The sequence below is a fragment of the Tursiops truncatus genome, chromosome 2 (genome assembly GCF_011762595.2).
Source record: "Tursiops truncatus isolate mTurTru1 chromosome 2, mTurTru1.mat.Y, whole genome shotgun sequence".
NCBI classification, from domain to species: Eukaryota; Metazoa; Chordata; class Mammalia; order Artiodactyla; family Delphinidae; genus Tursiops; species Tursiops truncatus.
In genome coordinates, this window is record NC_047035.1 from 34,673,708 (window position 1) to 34,695,106 (window position 21,399).

General features: G+C 36.3%; 1 protein-coding gene across 8 annotated transcripts in view; it reads right to left on the reverse strand.

Annotated features, from left to right (window-relative positions):
- The window catches only part of PALS1 (protein associated with LIN7 1, MAGUK p55 family member), a 100,394-nt gene that overhangs the window by 25,941 nt on the left and 53,054 nt on the right, over positions 1-21,399 (reverse strand). For 6 of the 8 annotated variants that reach the window (XM_073800338.1, XM_019922313.3, XM_073800333.1 and 3 more), the window contains 4 exons: positions 8,298-8,375; positions 7,583-7,729; positions 6,230-6,391; positions 4,073-4,150 (listed from right to left, as the gene is read on the reverse strand). In XM_073800338.1, the coding sequence (XP_073656439.1) occupies positions 4,073-4,150; positions 6,230-6,391; positions 7,583-7,729; positions 8,298-8,375 (465 nt within the window). The remainder of the gene's footprint in view (positions 1-4,072; positions 4,151-6,229; positions 6,392-7,582; positions 7,730-8,297; positions 8,376-21,399) is intronic. The other 2 variants (XM_073800336.1, XM_073800337.1) reach the window with 2 other exon arrangements.

The window sequence follows — 21,399 nt, forward strand, 5'->3', positions numbered from 1 at the left end:
TCTAGTTGCAATGCTTGTTAAATGGGAGTAATAAAGATAGCTATACTTAAAAGGGATACTATAAGGACTAAATGAGATAACACATGTAAAACAATTAGTATTGTGCCTGGCACAAAGTAAGTAATCATAATAATAGCTAACACTTATTGGACAATCAATAATCTCTGAATTTTCTAGTGCATATTCCATCACTAATAACTAGTGTGATCCCCTACATTTCAATTTACTCCTGTTTATATTTGGGCATCAGACTAGACGAAAAAAGTGCCTTTGGCTCAAATATTCTATTTCCTCCCTTCAATATTATTTCAATTATATTGTGAAATAATCTAAAGTTGTACACAACTTTTCTTTTAGTCAATGTGGGGAGAAGGTAACTGCAGTTTAAACAATGTAAATGTTTCCTCAGACAAATGTGCCAGTAACCTAGGAAGCTAAACTACAAAGGTGTCAAGACTTTTGTCCACTGCAACCAATGGAGCAGCCCCTGGCTGCTATGTGTGATACAAAAGAAACTTACCAAATAAGGGAGTACTTCTCCTGACACAGCTTAGTCTTGCCATTTGTAATATTATAATTCAGCAAGTGATTATGATGGAGTTTCAGATAACACCTATTTTGTTATCTTAAATGCATATTTCTTTCTAACATCACAAAACATACATCAGAATGATAACCTTTTGTTGCTCTTACTAGATCCCGACCTGTACCATAATTATGCTTAATATGTTGGTTCTAATTAAACTCTAATATGAAAAAAGATATACACACCCCAGTGTTCATAGCAGCACTACTTACAATAGCCAAGAAATGGAAGTAACCTAAATGTCCATCAAAAGATGAGTGGATAAAGATGTGGAACATATACAATGGAATACTACTCAGCCATAAAAAAGAATGAAATAACGCCATTTGCAGCAACATGAATGGACCTAGAGATTATCATACTGAGTGAAGTCAGAAAGAGAAAGACAAGTGCCATATGGTGTCACTTACATGTGAAATCTAAAATATGATACAAATGAACTTATTTACAAAACAGAAACAGACCCACAGAGGAAGAAAACAAACTTACGGCTACCAAAACAGAAAGGGGGTGGGAGAGAGATAAATTAGGAGTTTGGGATTAGCAGATACAAACTACTATATATAAAATAGTTAAACAACAAGGTCCTACTGAATAGCACAGGGAACGATAATATCCTGTAATAAACCATAATGAAAAACAATATGAAAAATAGATAGATATCTGAATCACTTTGCTGTACACCAGAAACTAACATAACATTGTAAATCAACCATACTTCAATTTTAAAAAATGGTTATTTCTTAAAATCACTAATCCCATATAAAATTATTCTGCATATGCCAAATAAAATTATGATATACTATCACTGTTTTCCTTGCGGAAATCTTCCATGCAAGCATTAATAATAGTAGTTCATTTCAAACCTGTTTAAGTTTGATAAAAACTTTATAAGAGATATTGCAATTGAGAGTTCTTCTCAATGAAAGGAGGAAATGAAGGGAAAAGAAATATTGCACACCATTTCTATTTTGAAAACACCTCTACCCATCAAATGCTGTATTCTAAAAGGGATAAGCCTAGCATCTTTTCTTTTCCTTTCTCTCCCTTTCTTGTTAAAGTCATATAAGTAAGCAAATATTCCAACCTTCTTCTGTTGTGTCTCCTCACACTGCATAGCTACCTTTGAAGTTCAGGGCTTGTTCATGGGAGAGATATGTGGGAAAGTATAGTGCACTGAGAATAAGGCTGTTGAAACTCAAAGACAAACTATTTCCTCATTTCTCTTCCTACAAAGAACTTTAAACAGAAGGAAGGTTGCAAATGCAATATTGACTTCAATATGTTCCAATAAAGGGAAAAGATGGAACGACAGCCAAAATATAAAGCATAACTGTGATGAAATATTAAGAAAAAAATGAAACTGTGTTCCCTTTCAAATTGTTATGCTTGTACAAAAATTAAGAATAGTAACAGATGCAATACATCAGGCTACCATGTTAATCCAGCACACTGAAGTCTACGACTTTTTAACAGCTTTACTGAGATATAATTCATATGCTATACAAGTCACCCATGTGTACACTTGGGTGGTTTTTAGTAAATTTAGAGTCGTGCAACCACAAACAATTTTAGAACATTTTTATCAAAGCCCTACTGATTGGGAATCACTCTTATTCCCTCCTAAACCCCCACCCTTTCACCTAAATAACTACTAATTTACTTTGTGTCTCTATGGACTTACCCATTCTGGACATTTTATATAAATGAACCCAATACACAGCCTTTTGCGAATGGCTTCTTTCACTTAGCATAACTTTTTCAAGGTTCATCCACGTTGTAGCATATATATCAGTACTTTATTCCTTTTAACTGCCAAATAATATCCCATTCTTATGGATATACCATATTTTGTTTTCCATTCATCAGCTGGCAAACAACCGAGTTGTTTCTACCTTCTGGCTACTATGAAAAATACTGTTTTGAACATTCATGTACAAGTTTTTGAAAAGAGGTATGTCTTCAGTTCTCTTAGGGTCTATACCTAGGAGTGGAATTGCTGGATCATATGGTAATGAAGTCTGCTTTTACTATAGCTAGAGTATTTAAGAGTTGTGCATACTTTGTAAAAAGCACCTTTTCCCACTACACTAAGCATATTTAAGTTAAATAAACCCACCTATACTGACAGAAAAAGACAAAGCTGAACATTGTAAGTCATAAAAATTCTGAAAAAGAAGTATTTTCTATTTTCTTACTTTTCAGAGTTCACTAACTTTGAAATATTAATATGTCATATTTATTTAAATAAAATCTACTGAATTTACCTGTTTTTACTTGAGTGCAAGAAATATTTAGAGTGACATTTCTGATGCTCAAATGATAAACATCACTGTGCATGCTTTTGTTTGAGGTTTTCAATTCCTTGGTATTAATGAGCTGAAAACTTGTATCCACACAAAAACCTCCACAGGGGTGTTTGTTCATAGCTACCAAAACTTGGAGGCAACCAAAATGTCCTTCAGTAGGTGTGTGGGTAAACTGTTGTATATCCAGACAATGGAATATTATTCAGTGCTAAGAAGAAAGGAGCTACCAAGCTATGAAAAGACATGGAGGACTTAAATGCTTACCACTAGAGAAAAAAGCCAATTTGAAAAGACTACATACTGTAAGATTCCAACTATATGACATTCTGGAAAAGGTAAACCATCGCAGTCAAGACAGTGTGGTTGCCATGGGTTGGGGGGAGGAAGTGATGAATAAGCAGAGCATAGAGGATTTTTAGGGCAGTGAAACTATTCTGTACGTTACGATGGTAGATATATGTAATTATACATTTGTCAAAACTCATAGGATGTACAACACCGAAATTGAATCCTAAAGTAAACTGTGTACTTTGGGTAATAATGAAACCATCAATTCACCAATGTAACAGATACACCACTCTGGTGTAGAATGTTGATAGCAGGGGAGGTTGCACATGTGTGAGAGTGGGAATCATGTGTGAACTCTACTTTCTGCTCAATTTTGCTGTGAACCTAAAACTACTCTTTTTTTTTTTTCTGGCTGCATTGGGTCTTTGTTGCTGCATGCAGCCTTTCTCTAGTTGTGGCAAGTGGGGGCTACTCTTTGTTGTAGTGCGCAGGTTTCTCATTATGGTGGCTTCTCTTCTTGCGGAGCACGGGCTCTAGGCGTGTGGGCTTCAGTAGTTGCAGCACACAGGCTCAGCAGCTGCAGCACGTGGGCCCTAGAGCGTGTAAGCTTCAGTAGTTGTGGTGCGCAGGCTCAGTAGTTGTGGCTCGTGGGCTCTAGAGTTCAGGCTCAGTAGTTGTGGCGCACGGGCTTAGTTGCTCCGTGGCATGTGGGAGCTTCCCAGACCAGGGATTGAACCCGTGTCCCCTGCATTGGCAGGCAGATTCTTAACCACTGTACCACCAGGGAAGTCCCCTAAAAATCCTCTTAAAAAATAAAGTTTGTTAATTAAGAAAAAAGTAAACAGTAGCCATCAGAAAATAAATAATGAACATTAAAAAAATCACTTACTACTGTTTCCTTAGCAGGAGGAGGCTTGATCTGTTGACTGGGAATCAGAACAAATGTCAAAGTACCATGCATATCAGACTGTAACAGAAAAAGTACATTATTTTAAAAAGCTGTATTTATGAAAATCATTCCACGATCTTATGATCAATAGTCCCTAAACTGGACTATTCTGGAACTCCAAGGAGACTTAAAAAAAAAAATTGGAAAAGATGAATCCCATTTTATCAGGAAGCACAAATTATGCCTTTCGTGGACTCCATTATAGAGCTACCCAGCAATATGACATTCTGCAATTTTGGTCCTCTCGTCCACTGGGAAAAGCCACTTAGCCCATAAGTCTAGGGTTTTTATCTTCCATTAAGTTTAAGTTTGGAAGATTCCACAGTGAAGGACTGGAAGACACTGCAGCACTTCAGGGTCATCTACTCTGACATACATCAATTTTAATACAGTAGAATTTGAAATAGTAATTTTACTAGGATTAGAAAAGCGATGCAAGTACACAAATATTCTTACTTCCCAGATGCTTTGTCTCTGTCATTCATTCTATTTTATAACTGTATAGAGTCTTACTGCTAGGTTCTCTATTATCTTCAAGCACAGTCGGCCCTCCGTATTCATGGGTTCCATATCTGTGAATTCAACCAACCGCGGATGGAAATAAATTCCAGAAAGTTCCAAAATGCAAAACTTGATTTTGCCACCTGCAAACAGCTATTTACTCAGCATTTACATTGTATTAGGTATTATAAATAATCTAGAGATTATTTAAAGTATACTGGAGGATGTACGTAGCTTATATGCAAAAACTATGCCATTTTATGTAAGGGACTTGAGCATCCATGGATTTTGGTATCCATGGGGGCCCTGGAACCAATCCCCCATGGATACCAAGGGACAACTGTACACCACTGCCCACCTTGCTCAGCTACCTCCAGCATAGACAGTAATCACACTTATGGTCCTGAGATAGCAGGGAGAAGTACTCAATCTAGAGACAGCAGCCAGTAAAACAAGGGCTAAGAACAATGACCACTGGCACTTTGTGCTATCAAAGCAATGAATGGGACTGGGTGACAATAAGGATGTGAGGATGTTTTCTAGATTCTTCAGTAGACGTCAGCAGATAGGAGAGATTCTAATGTAACAACTGATATTAAGTAAGAATATAAATCTGATTGATGGGTATATATGAAGTGATCATAAATCACCCTCAAAAGTTGGCTCTAAATGGCCTCCTGATTATACCACCACTGTCTAACAGAACTTCCTATGATGACGGAATTCTGATCAGTGGACTGGAATTGCAGAATGCCATATTCCTATATCTACACCTTCATATGATAGCCATTAGTAACATACGCTTCTTGAGCATCTGAAATGCAGCTAGTAAGAATGAGGAACTGAATTTTAAATGTTCCTTAGATAGAAATAACTAGCACATGTAGCTAATGGTTATTATATTCAACAATGTAGATCTATACCACTGCTATTATCTAATATTGCTAAGGAAACAACAATCAATTAGGTAGTAAATTAGGTAATAAAAATTAGGTAGTAAATTAGGTAATAAAAAACCAAAATGAGGGCTTCCCTGGTGACGCAGTGGTTGGGAGTCTGCCTGCCGATGCAGGGGACACGGGTTCGTGCCCCGGTCTGGGAAGATCCCACATGCCGCGGAGCGGCTGGGCCCGTGAGCCATGGCCTCTGAGCCTGCGCGTCCGGAGCCAGTGCTCCACAACAGGGGAGGCCACAACAGTGAGAGGACGGCGTACCGCAAAAAGAAAAAAAAAAAGAACATAAAAATCATGAGGGTGTGAACTTTGTTTTGTTACTGTTTCCCTAGCAGCTAGCACACAGTAGGCATTTAATACATGTATTTTTGAATGAGTTATTATTAGTGATTTCAGAGGCGAACAAAATATACCTGGTAGTAATAAAGAAAAAAAAATCAGCAGCACCTCCACCCCCACAAGAATAAAATTCTACTAATAAATATTGTGGAAACAATTATACCATGGGAAAATTATGCTAGAAATTGTATAGAGATCTTAACAGTTATTTTTAAAATGCTTTTTAAATATTTTATTCTGAAGTCCAATAACAAAGGAGGCTTTTGAGAGTCTATCAATTATTCTTCTACACGGGGCAACTTACCAACAAGTCAAAAACCTCATTGACATCTTTCCCCCGAATTTCAATGCCATTGATTTCCAGAACTTCATCCCCTTCATGTAACAGACCACTTTTTTCTGCAGCACCTCCTTTTACTATCCGACTAATGATGACAGAATCCATTTCATTACGAACTGTAGCACCCTTAAAAAAATTCAATAGCCAATATTTAAATAAAAATGCAATTTTTTGGTTCAACATGTCCTCATTTTTTAATTTTTATTTTTGTATTCAACAATTCTAGCCTTCAGTTATCTTGAGAAAAAAATGTATTTACACAGCTAGAATAATCATGGCAATTAGGTTTGAAAGCTGATCACTTCCCCCACATTTTGTGCTTCAGAAGCATTCCATTCGTTAAAATTCTAAAATCAGACTTTTGAAGCATACAACAGCATAAAAATGCACTTGCTCAAGAACAATGTGAAAGCCTATAATCAAATTTGTTCTCTATATGCTGGATGCTATTCAAATGGTTATACTATATTTAGGTATAATTAGTGAACATGACTTGTAACTAAAAGTCTTTTTAAATTCAAAATATCATTAAGAGATGAATACTAATCTGGTTAATTATCAAAATGTTAAATATGATAGCTGCATCCAATTCACATTAAAATGTATTAAACATTAATATTTATTACACAAATTGGAAGTACAACTGCAATATATAAACTCAAAAACTGGAAATATGAAATACAGAATAAAGCTTGAAAGTAGATAGTTTGTAACACTTTTCTCCTGAACTTTTATTTTAAAATTTTGTCATGACATTCCCAATTTCTTTCTTTCTGGTGGGGAAAACCTAGTTACATAAAATGCCCTTTAATAAAAGTCCCTATTTCATATACCACACTGTGCAAGACAATTTGAGAACTTAGGATTCAAAAATATTTCTCTGAAAATAAAGAAAATTAAGTCAATGATAGCAGACTAACAGAAAAATGTTCTACATATAAAAACTACAAAATATTAACATTAAACAATGCATACTTCTAAGTATATGTGAAGTAATGTAAGTAATTACATTGAATGAAAAGATCAGACTTTCCACTGTTTTTTTAAAAAGCTGGCAGACTAATGAAGCAGATTACTTGTCCCTTCTTTGTTCAACGATTACTTCACAAGCTATTATTTTCATCAAATTATGGGTGAGAAAAGATGAACAAATTATTTCTCAGATGAATAAGGAGTATGAGGAAGAACATAAAAGAATTCCAAAAAGTTAGCCTCCAAAGAGAAAAACTACCAGAAATGTAAAGGGTCTTCAACTATCTGCCATACAGAAGACCCCTGTGTAGAAAGGATCTTATATCAGAGATGTGGGACACTTACCAATGGAATATCTCGAGCCTTTTCTATACGAACTATTTTTACAGTTTCTCCTCCATATTGGCCAATGCTTTCATAAACTCTCTCATCTGTGATGGGCTCTAGCTGCATTTCCTGCTCAGCAACCTTATCATGGGCCAGTAAAAGTGCCTGTTTCAAAGAAACCCATAGCATTTAAAGTAACAGCATGATTTATTTCTGTAGAGAGATTTTAACCTAATCATGTACATAGTATCCTGATCATTAAACCTTTAAAAGAAGTGCTGTAATTAATTATGCATTCAGATCTCTTTCCAAACTTTCCAACTGAAGTACAGATGCAACCCTGTAACTTTTATAGCTAATAATAACTAAAGATTTGTTAGGTATAATAGGGAATACTCTGGGATGAGTTATCAAAGTCTAAAATGCTTATTAAACTTCATAAAAAACAAAATTACCTCAAGGGTCCAACATCACAGATAATTAAAATGTATGGAAAAATATGACCAAAAAAGGGAGGAATTTGTAAAGAATAAGAAGTTGTTTCAAAAATAATGTGGTTAACTTTAAGTACAAAAATATATAATCCAACAATAATTATTCTGCAGTGGAAGTTGTAAGCAATCAAAACAGGCTACGTTAATATTTGAGGTCCCTTTTAGCCCAAGAGACTCTGATTCAAAGTGATTTTGGATGCTGGAAAAACCACACATGTGATGCTCTCTCCATTTTCTACCTGAATATGTGGAGCATTCAGCAAAGCAGTTAATTCTTGTCCTTCCTTCTGGTGGATTGGCTTCAAAACACTTTGTACCTAAGAAACAAAGAATATTCTTCCTAGGTTATAAAAACTATCACTAGCATTTATAAAGATTTTTTTTTTAAAAGGTACGATTTAAAATTGTAAAAACTGGAAAACGGGTTCAAGATGGTGGAGTAGAAGGATGTGTGCTCGCTCCCTCTTCCGAGAGCACCAGAATCACAGCTAACTGCTGAACGATCATTGACAGGAAGACACTGGAACTCACCAAAAAAGATACACCACATCCAAAGACAAAGGAGAAGCCACAATGAGACAGCAGGAGGGGCCCAATCACAATAAAATCAAATCCCATAACTGCTGGGTGGGTGACTCACAAACTGGAGAACACTTATACCACACAACTCCACCCACGAGAGTAAAGGTTCTGAGCCCCACGTCAGGCTTCCCAACCTTGGGGTACAGCAAAGGGAGGAGGAATTCCTAGAGAATCAGACTTTGAAGGCTAGCAGGATTTGATTGCAGGACTTCCACAGGACTAGGGGTAACAGACACTCTACTCTTGGAGGGCACACACGAAGTAGTGTGCCCATTGGGACCCAGGGGAAGGAGCAGTGACACCATAAGAGACTGAACCAGACCTACCTGCTAGTGTTGGAGGGTCTCCTGCAGAAGCAGGGGGTGGCTGTGGCTCACTGTGAGGACAAGGACACTGGCAGCAGAAGGTCTGGGAAGTACTCCCTGGCGTGAGCCCTCCCAGAGTCTGCCATTAGCCACACCAAAGAGCCAGGTAGGCTCCAGTGTTGGGTTGCCTCAGGCCAAACAACCAACAGGGAGGGAACCCAGCCTCACCCATCAGCAGACAAGCAGATTAAAATTTTACTGAGCTCTGCACACCAGAGCAACACCCAGCTCTACCCACCACTAGTCCCTCCCATCAGAAAACTTGCACAAGCCTCTTAGACAGCCTCATCCAGCAGAGGCAGACAGCAGAAGCAAGAAGAACTACAATCCTGCAGCCTGTGGAACAAAAACCACATTCACGGAAAGACAAGATGAAAAAGGCAGAGGGCTATGTACCAGATGAAGCAACAAGAGAAAACTGCAGAAAAACAACTAAATGAAGTGAAGATAGGTAAACTTCTGGAAAAAGAATTCAGAATAATGACAGTGAATATGATCCAGGACCTCAGAAAAAGAATGGAGGCAAAGATTGAGAAGATGCAAGAAATGTTTAACAAAGACCTAGAAGAATTAAAGAACAAACAAACAGAGATGAACAATACAATAAGTGAAATGAAAAATAAGCTAGAAGGAATCAATAGCAGAATAATGGAGGCAGAAAAACGGACAAATGACCTGGAAGACAGAATGGTGGAATTCGTTGCCACAGAACAGAAAAAAGACTGAAAAGAAATGAAGACAGCCTAAGAGACCTCTGGGACAACATTAAACACACCAACATTCGCATTATAGGGGTCCCAGAAGGAGAAGAGAGAGAGAAAGGACCCGAAAAAATATTGGAAGAGATTATAGTCGAAAACTTCCCTAACATGGGAAAAGAAATAGCCACTCTCCGGAAGCGTAGAGAGTCCCAAGCAGGATAAACCCAAGGAGAAACATGCCGAGACACATTGTAATCAAATTGACAAAAATTGAAGACCAAGAAAAATTATTGAAAGCAGCAAGGGAAAAACGACAAGTAACATACAATGGAACTCCCATAAGGTTAACAGCTGATTTCTCAGCAGAAACTCTATAAGCCAGAACAGAGTGGGATGATATATTTAAAGTGATGAAAGGGAAGAACCTACAACGAAGATTACTATACCCAGCAAGGATCTCATTCAGATTCAACGGAGAAATCAAAAGCTTTACAGACAAGCAAAAGCTAAGAGAATTCAGCACCACCAAACCAGCTCTACAACAAATGCTAAAGGAACTTCTCTAAGCAGGAAACACAAGAGAAGAAAAGGACCTACAGAAACAAACCCATATCAATTAAGAAAATGGTAACAGGAACATACATATTCATAATTACCTTAAACGTGAACAGATTAAATGCTCCAACCAAAAGACACAGGCTCGCTGAATGGATACAAAAACAAGACCCATCTATATGCTGTCTACAAGAGACCCACTTCAGACCTAGGGACACATACGGACTGAAAGTGAGGGGATGGAAAAAGATATTCCATGCAAATGGAAATCAAAAGAAAGCTGGAGTAGCAATACTCATATCAGATAAAATAGACTTTAAAATAAAGAATGTTACAAGAGACAAGGAAGCACACTACATAATGATCAATGGATCAATCCAAGAAGAAGATATAACAATTATAAATATATATGCACCCAACATAGGGGCACATCAATACATAAGGCAAGTGCTGACAGCTATAAAAGAGGAAATCGACAATAACACAATAATAGTGGGGAACGTTAACACCTCACTTACACCAATGGATAGATCATCCAAATAGAAAATTAATAAGGAAACACAAGCTTTAAATGACACAACAGACCAGACAGATTTAACTGACATTTGTAGGACATTCCATCCAAAAACAGCAGATTACACTTTCTTCTCAAGTGCACACAGAACATTCTCCAGGATAGATCACATCGTGGGTCACAAATCAAGCCTCAGTAAATTTAAGAAAACTGAAATCATATCAAGCATCTTTTCTGACCACAATGCTATGAGATTACAAATCAATTACAGGGAAAAAAAACACAAAAAAAACACAAACACATGGAGGCTAAACAATACGTTAGTAAATAACCAAGAGATCACTGAAGAAATCAAAGAGGAAATCAAAAATACCTAGAGACAAATGACAAAGAAAACATGATGATCCAAAAGCTATGGGATGCAGCAAAAGCAGTTCTAAGAGGGAAGTTTATAGCAATACAATCCCACCTCAAGAAGAAGAAAAATCTCAAATAAACAATCTAACCTTACACCTACAGGAACTAGAGAAAGAAGAACAAACAAAACCCAAAGTTAGTAGAAGGAAAGAAGTCATAAAGATCAGAGCAGAAGTAAATGAAATAGAAACAAAGAAAACAATAGCAAAGAACAATAAAACTAAAAGCTGGTTCTCTGAGGAAGATAAACAAAATTGATAAACCATTAGCCAGACTCATCAAGAAAAAGAGGGAGAGGACTCAAATCAATAAAATCAGAAATGAAAAAGGAGAAGTTACAACAGACACCGCAGAAATACAAAACATCATGAGAGACTACTACAAGTAACTCTATGCCAATAAAATGGACAACCTGGAAAAAATGGAAAAATTCTTAGAAAGGTATAAGCTTCCAAGATTGAACCAGGAAGTAATAGAAAATATGAACAGACCAATCACAAGTAATGAAATTGAAACTGTGATTACAAATCTTCCAACAAACCAAGGTCCAGGACCAGATGGCTTCGCAGGTGAATTCTATCAAACATTTAGAGAAGAGCTAACACCCATCCTTCTCAAACTCTTCAAAAAAATGCAGAGGAAGGAACATTTCCAAACTCATTCTATAAGGCCACCATCACCCTGATACCAAAACCAGACAAAGATACTACAAAAAAAGAAAATCACAAACCAATATCACTGATGAATACAGAAGGAAAAATCCTCAACAAAATACTAGCAAACAGAATCCAACAACACATTAAAAGGACCATACACCACAATCAAGTGGGATTTATCGCAGGGATGCAAGGATTCTTCAATATACGCAAATCAATCAATGTGATACACCATATTAACAAACTGAAGAAGAAAAACTATATGATCATCTCAATGGATGCAGAAAAAGCTTTTGACAAAATTCAACAACCATTTATGATACAAACTCTCCGGAAAGTGTCCATAGAGGGAACCTACCTCAACATAATAAAGGGCATATACAACAAACCCAGAGCAAACATCATTCTCAATGGTGAAAAACTGAAAGCATTTCCTCTAAGATCAGGAACAAGACAAGGATGTCCACTCTCGCCACTATTATTCAACATAGTTTTGGAAGTCCTAGCCATGGCAATCAGAGAAGAAAAAGAAATAAAAGGAATACAAATTGGAAAAGAAGAAGTAAAACTGTCACTGTTTGCAGATGACATGATACTATACATGGAGAATCCTAAAGATGCCTCCAGAAAACTTCTTGAGCTAATCAATGAATTTGGTAAAGTTGCAGGATACAAAATTAATGCACAGAAATCTCTTGCATTCCTATACACTAATGATGAAAACTCTGAAAGAGAAATTAAGGAAACACTCCCATTTACCACTGCAACAAAAAGAATACAATACCTAGGAATAAACCTACCTAGGGAGACAAAAGACCTGTATGCAGAAAACTGTAAGACACTGATGAAAGAAATTAAAGATGATACAAACAGATGGAGAGATATGCCATGTTCTTGGAAGAATCAATATTGTGAAAATGACTATACTACCCAAAGCAATCTATAGATTCAATGCAATCCCTATCAAATTACCAATGGCATTTTTTACAGAACTAGAACCAAAAATCCTAAAATTTGTATGGATACACAAAAGACCCCGAATAGCCAAAGCTGTTTGAGGGAAAAAAACGGAGCTGGAGGAATCAGACTCCCTGACCTCAGACTATACTACAAAGCTACAGTAATCAAGACAATATGGTACTGGCACAAAAACAGCAATACAGATCAATGGAACAGGATAGGAAGCCCAGAGATAAGCTCACACACCTATGGCCAACTAATCTATGACAAAGGAGGCAAGGATATACAGTGGAGAAAAGACAGTCTCTTCAATAAGTAGTGCTGGGAAAACTGGACAGCTACATATAAAATAATGAAATTAGAACGCTCTCTAACACCATATACAAAAATAAAGTCAAAATGGATTAGAGACCTAATTGTAAGACTGGACACTATAAAAACTCTTAGAGGAAAACAAAGGAAGAACACTCTTTGACATAAATCACAGCAAGATCTTTTTTGACCCACCTCCTAGAGTAATGGAAATAAAAACAAAAATAAACAAATGGGACCTAATGAAACTTAAAAGCTTTTGCACAGCAAAGGAAACTATAAACAAGACGAAAAGACAACCCTCAGAATGGGAGAAAATATTTGCAAACCAATCAACAGACAAAGGATTAATCTCCAAAATATATAAACAGCTCATGCAGCTTGATATTAAAAAATCAAACAACCCAATCCAAAAATGGGCAGAAGACCTAAATAGACATTTCTCCAAAGAAGACATACAGATGGCCAAGAAGCACATGAAAAGCTGCTCAACATCACTAATTATTAGAGAAATGCAAATCAAAACTACAATGAGGTATCACCTCACACCAGTTAGAATGGGCATCATCAGAAAATCTACAAACAACAAATGCTGGAGAGGGTGTGGAGAAAAGGGAACCCTCCTGCACTGTTGGTGGGAATGTAAATTGATGTAGCCACTATGGAGAACAGTATGGAGGTTCCTTAAAAACCTAAAAATAGAACTACCATATGACCCAGCAATCCCACTACTGGACATATACCCTGAGAAAACCATAATTCAAAAAGACACGTGCACCCCAATGTTCAATGCAGCAGTATTTACAATAGCCAGGTCATGGAAGCAACATAAATGCCCATCGACAGACGAATGGATAAAGAAGATGTGGTACATATACAGAATGGAATATTACTCAGCCATAAAAAGGAACAGAATTTGGTCATTTTTAGAGACACGGATGGATCTACAGACTGTCATACAGAGTGAAATAAATCAGAAAGAGAAAAACAAATATCGTATATTAACGCATATATATGGAACCTAGAAAAATGGTACGGATGAACTGGTTTGCAGGGCAGAAATTGAGACACAGATGTAGAGGACAAACATATGGACACCAAGGGGGGAAAGTGGTGGTGGGGTGTGTGTGTGATGAATTGGGAGATTGGGATTGACATATATACGCTAATATGTATAAAATGGATAGCTAATAAGAACCTGCTGCTTAAAAAAATAAATAAAATAAAAATTCAAAAAAAAATTGTAAAAACTACTTGTAAGAAAGAAAAGCACTAAAGAGAATTATAACTTAAAAAAGTATTTTTTTCTCACAGAGTTTTCAATCTTGTTACCTGATTGACAATAGCATTTTTATTTATGCCTATGAATGAGGTATTTCCTTCTTGAAAATTTCTGCAAACATACTATGTAAAAGAGACTAATAATGATTATATAAGGGAAGAACTGTTCTAACAGTTATGTTGCTATTTTATAGTGTTTTAATCATATGTTTATGTAACTACATTTTAAATCAGAGATGACATTTTAAAGAGTTACAGACTAACATATGAATTTATATTGGAGTAATGAAACAACCACCATACTACAGTGAATCACATTAAAAAATTTACCCAAGTCAAGCAATTCTTGCACTCCTAGGATAAACTCCACTTGATTATGAAGAATTTTTTTTAGTCTTTGTTTCCTCACCTGTAGATTGGCGCCTACAATGTAAGGTTCTTAAAAGATTGAGATAATCCACATAAACTGCTTAGCACACTACCTAGCACATAGTAAATTATTACCTTAATATATTTCTAGATGTGAGTTACTCACATTTTAAGATTTCTATATTAATGTTCATAAACTGGATTAGAGACTTGGTGAGCATAGTCATATACACTGGTTACAGAACTACTGTTTTTAGTATCTATACTATTCTAGCACAATGAGCTGGGAAATAGTCAACATTTATACATGAAAACAGTTTATTTAACGTAAGACTCATATGTTCCTTAATGTTTTTATAGAGCTTGTAAAATTATCTGGGCCTGGTAGTTTATTTTAGGGGTGGATTTCCAACTTTCAATTTTATCTATAGTTACTACTTTTTTTGGTTACCTTTTCTTAAGTCACTTTCGGCAATTTACATTTTCTTACAAAAGCCACCCACCTGACAGCACTTTCACATTTAGTGACATAAAGTTGCAATTATAATTTTTTACTCTCCTGTGTTTGCATCTATGCTTCTTTTTTCTTTCCTAATGTTATTAGTATTTTTTCTTCCTCTAACTGGTCAAAGGTTTCTCTATTTTCTTGTACTTGTCAAAAAACCAGCTTTTGATGTTAAATCTATTGTTCTTTCCATTTAAATAATTTAATTCCTTTTTTCTGCTTTAGTTTATTTCCCTTTTCAAGTTCTAATCACTTGAGCTGTATGTTCAGTCGAATTATTTTCCATCTTTTTTTCTACCATAAATATTTAAAGGTAAAAATTTGCTCTGTGGACTAGTTTTCCTCAAAGATTATACTATATATGTTTTCACTATTAATACCTCTGATTTTCTTCCTTTCTGTGCTTCGTAACTCAAGTACCAAAAAGAGCACTTTGCAGCAATGCAGATTAACAAAGCCAAAATTATCATCATCAATGAAAACATATAGAAGTAAATTAATATATAGTATAATTTTTTAATAAAACTAACTCATGATTGGGACTTCCCTGGTGGCGTACTGGTTAAGAATCTGCCTGCCGGTGTGGGGGACACAGGTTCAATCCCTGGTCTAGGAAGATCCCACATGCCGCGAAGCAACTAAGCCTGTGCACCACAACAACTGAGCCTGTACTCTAGAGTCCGCGGAGCCACAACTGCTGAGCCCGGTGCTAAAACTACTGAAACTCACGCGCCTAAAGCCCGTGCTCCACAACAAGAGAAGCCACCTCAGTGAGAAGCCCATGCACCGCAACAAAGAGTAGCCCCCTCTTGCCGCATCTAGAGAAAGCCTGTGCACAGCAGCAAAGAGCCAACGCAGCCAAAATTAAATTAATTAATTTTAAAAAAAGTAACTCATGATTAGAACAGGAATCTAGTAATTCTCTAATACCTCTTATGGTTATTTTAAATAATTTTTAAAGTAATTCCCCTATCAAACCTAAGAGATGATAATTTTGGGATTAACTAATTTGACCACAAGTAGATCATAGCAATGACAGCATCAAAATTAGCCTGTCCTCTGGTTTTGGTACCTAGAAAAACATGTTTCTAAATGTAAAGTTCTATATGTATAAACAGGGGGGCATAGCAATTATTATGTTTCGCAAGAATTCGATTAAAGTCTTACTAATGGTCGAGTGCAGTAATCCAAAACTGTGAATAATTAAATGCTGATTTTTAAAATAGGGTACTTTTCTTTTTTAAATATATCATATCCCAGTTAATTTAAAATGAAATTTATAGTCCCTAAGAAAGTAATCCTGAGAGAGAAAGAAGATTTTGGATTAGAAATGCACTTTGAACAAAATGTACAAAGTCAACTCAATAATTTTGTGTATAGACACTTTTTTCCTATCTTTACCTTTTTATTTATTTATTTATTTTGGCTGCACTGCACGGCTTGCAGGATCTTAGTTCCCCGACCAGGGATGGAACTTGGGGCCATGGCAGTGAAAGTGCCAAGTCCTAACCACTGGACTGCAGGGGAATTCCCTCCTATTTTTACTTTTAAATCAGTTCCTAGCACCTCTCAGATAGCCCCTTCTAAAGAAATTTCAACTCCTGTTAAGTGTTTATTTCCTTCCCCTATTAATCCAGTTGCTGCCTATTTTAGTGTCAACATACAACATGAGCTACTTCTACAAAGGCCTAAGGAATTAAAAGGCTATTCTTACATCATACTGGCTCCTTTCCATTAGGCTATAAAAATGCTCTAATCTCTTATCTTTAAAAAAAAAAGTTCTCTCTTGATCTTGTACTCTTCTCTAGCTAAAATACCTTCTCTATTTTCCTTCAGAGCATTTTAAACTAATTTTTTTAAATTACAGAAATGGTATATGTTAAATGTGAAAAATCAGAAAATAGATAATCCAAAAGAAGGAAATAAAACTCACCATAATCCCCAAACCTAGGGAGAATCATTTGGTATATATCCTCCTATATTCTTATACTTGTTTTTACCAAAATATTCACCAAGAGATACACATCTGACAGGAGGACTTGTAACTAGAGTACATTAAGAACTCTTACAACTCAATAAAATTTACAATATGATTTTTAAAATGGGAAAAAGATCAAAATATTTTCCAAAAGAAGATAGGGAAACAGCTTATGAAAAAATGCTCAACATATGGAAATGCAAACTAAAACAAGATACTGTTACACATCTGCTAGAATAATAAAATGGAAATAACCTAAATATCCACCAATAGGAAAGTGGTTAAACAAACTGTAGGATATGCATACGATGGAATACTACTCAACAAGAAGTTCAAACTACTAAATACATGCAACACACTGATGAATCTGAAAAACATTATACTAAACAAAACAAGTCAGATATAAAAGACTACATATTATTTTATTCCATTTATATGAAATTTCCAGAAAAGGCAAATCTGTAAAAACAGAAAACAGATCACTGGCTGCCCAGGGTCTGGGGAGTGGGAAGTGGTTACTGTCTACAAAAGAAATTAAGGGAGCTTTATGCATTCACAGATGTTTCTATAACTTGATTGTGGTGGTAGATTACACAGGTGTATACATGTGCCAAAAATATTGAACTATATAATGAAGCATACCAATTTTAAGTGTATGTAAATTATATCTCAATAAAGTTGGTTATCAAAAACAATACACCCATAACCTCATAACCATGAGAAAATCTTTGTGTATATCCTTTACTTCTTACTTTTACCAGAATGAGATCATGCTAGTCATACTGTTTTATAACAATATAACTATTTCAATTTGATACTAATTATTTTTTTAATTAATTAATTTGTTTATTTTTTACTGCGTTGGGTCTTCATTGCTGCACGCGGGCTTTCTCTAGTTGCAGTGAGCGGGGGCTACTCTTCGTTGCAGTGAGCAGGCTTCTCATTGCGGTGGCCTCTCTTGTTGCAGAGCACAGGCTCCAGGTGCGTGGGCTCCAGCAGTTGTGGCACACAGGCTCCAGAGCGCAGTCTCAGTAGTTGTGGCGCATGGGCTTAGCTGCTCCGTGGCATGTGCGATCTTCCCAGACCAGGGCTCAAACCCGTGTCTCCTGCATTGGCAGGCGGATTCTTAACCACCGCACCACAGGGAAGCCCCAATTTCCTACTGAAATATTTCTTCACTTCATGTTCAATGGCTGTTCAAAATCTTACATCTGGACAATTACACTAGCCTCCATACTCTACGCCGGACTCCATTCTTGATCTCACACATCTCCCACAATGTTATCAGAATAATACTTTAAACTGGAAGCCTGTTTATATCAAACTCTTGTTTAAAATCCTTCGGTAGCTCTGCAATCACTTATAAATTTCTTGCTTTGAACTCTCCTTTAGTGGCTTTTGTGTATTAAATTTGAGAAACACATCAACATCTAAACAAGAAAATTACCTATATATCCACCACCCAGAGATAGCCTTGTTAATAATTTATTATTTCTCTCAACATCTCTTTACCTGCATTTTCAAATAGGATATCCGTGTGTATACACATTTTATCTATGCTTTAATAGGCCTCATGTTGACTACCAAATGAATCAAGGTTTTAGTTTTTCAAAGTAACTAATTAAACTTATTCACATTTTCCCTGTTCCCCTACAACATTATATTTCATGACTTTTTGTTGTTTTACTGCACTAGCTAGTACCTCCAGAAAAATGTTGAATACTAGTGGTGAGAGTCTGTAGATTCCTTTTATTATTCCAGGCTTAAAAAGCAACATGCTGGGGACTTCCCTGGTGGCACAGTGGTTAAAAATCTGCCTGCCAATGCAGGGAACACGTGTTCGAGCCCTGGTCTGGGAAGATCCCACATGCCATGGAGCAACTAAGCCCGTGCACCACAACTACTGAGCCTGCGCTCTAGAGCCTGAGGCCACAACTACTTAGCCTGCGTGCCACAACTACTGAAGCCCACGCGCCTAGAGCCTGTGCTCCACAACAAGAGAAGCCACCGCAATGAGAAGCCCGTGCACCGCAATGAAGAGCAGCCCCTGCTCACTGCCACTAGAGAAAGCCCACGCGCAGCAACAAAGATCCAATGCAGACAAAAATTTAAAAAAAAAAAAAAAAAAGCAACATGTTGGGTGTTTCATCATTAGGTAAGATGCTCCCTATTAGTTTTCTGATATTGTTCTTTATCAAGTTAACAAAATGTACCTGGTTTTCTAAGAATTCTCATTATCAAGGAAAAGGTATTAATTTTTTTTCAGATGTCTTTTCTGCATCAAGTTGATCATATGGTTTTCTCCTTTCATCTATTCATGTAATTTAATTATTTTAAAATGTTTACCAATGTGGATCCATCGTAAGAAAATCTAAACTTATTAATATGGCTTATCTGGCCTTCAGGATCTGGACTCTATCTTGAAAATCATATCCTACTCCTTACTCATTGTGCAATAAATATGCCATGCTTTCTCAGTCACTACTATCTTTGAACCCTTTGCCAGTGGAAAGGCTTTTCTTCTTTCTTGGGCTTTCAGGTAAATTCCCAACTGTCCTTCAAGACTTAGCATATTAAATTTTCTGTTTCTTCCTTCCTCCCAAATCTCCTCCTCTGCCATGTCTGCCTCTCCCCAACCCCTACTGAAGTAGGCACATCTCATTATGCTCTTGGTACCTTTTTCATACTGCCACCATAGTACTTCTCATTAGATTGTGATTGTTAACTCATTTTTCTTCCACAGTGAGAGTCTAACTCAATTTTCACTGGTTGATGTGCATCTGGGCTCCTTCCAGCTTCTAATGATTATCTGGCTGCTATGAACGTTTATGCTTAAGCCTTTGTGTGGATATGTTTTCATCTCTCTCAGGTACATACCCAGACATAAAAATGTTGGGTCACAGATGTAGGTACTTCAGCTTTAGCAGACATTTCCAAACATTTTCCAAAGTGGCAGTACCAATTTATACTCCACCAGTAACATTATCAGAGTTTCAGTTCCTCCATAAGTTCATTAAGATTTAACATTGCCAGTCTTTCAAAAATTTTTTTAGTCATTTTGGTGTCTATGCGGTAGTCTCTCATTTTGTTTTAATTCGCATTTCTCTATTAGCTAACGATGCTGGACTTTTCATACTTACTGGCTGTTGGGGTTTCCTCTTTTTGTGAAGCGTCTGTTCAAGTCCTTTGCCCATTAAAAAAAAAACTAAGTAGTCTCTTTCTTGTTAATTCGCGACAGTTCTTTTGGATGCAAGTTTTTGTTATATATATACTTATACACGTATATACCTCAATATCTCAAAATCAAATAATCAAATACCATTTTGTAGTTTGTTGGCTTGCATTTTTACTGGATAAGCAAAAGTTCATTTAACGAAACCCAGGTTCTCAACCTTTTCTTGATAAAAGCACTTTAAAAATGATCAAAAAACTTGTTTTACATTTATTAATGAGTATCCTGGATTGTCAAAGATATAATCTGGATCTCAGTATCTGAAGTTTTCAGAAGCTGTATTATCTATTATATGATATTTAATGTTTAACTGATATTTTAAGCTATAAAAACAAAGAACACTTCCTAATGTGTTAAGACATTCTTTCATCAAATTCTTGAGTTTTTTTTACTTACTTGGATTAAATTTCCATTTAAAAATGATATACTAACTGAAACATGAAGTAATTTCTTCCTTTAAATACTGTATATGAAAAAAGCTGGAATGATGAATGCTAAAAAGCAAAAAATTAGGCAATGAGCATATGAATAGCCTAGTTAGTCTCATCCCAGTCACAAAACTTCACCTGGCCTCAAAATTCAGAAACATAAAACAGAAGGGTTGAATAAGGTGATTGTTAAGCTTTTCCAGCTGTAAAATAAAAGCAATGAGTCCATTTAACCTTCAGAATTTTGTTATCAGATTTAACACTCTTCTTTGATGAGTTCCAAGTACATCCTTTTCTCACATGTTATGCACTGTCAAGTCAGGGCTGCCACACAGTTGTGCATGCACAACTCCAGGGGAAGTCATTCACTTTGTAGCACAACCGTATGTTGTTGCCCCAACTAGGTTAGTCATTTTGCACTCATTTTAAGACCAGTCTCTGCCCAATGTCACTAATCACCTACTATCCCACCACCACCAAAGCAAT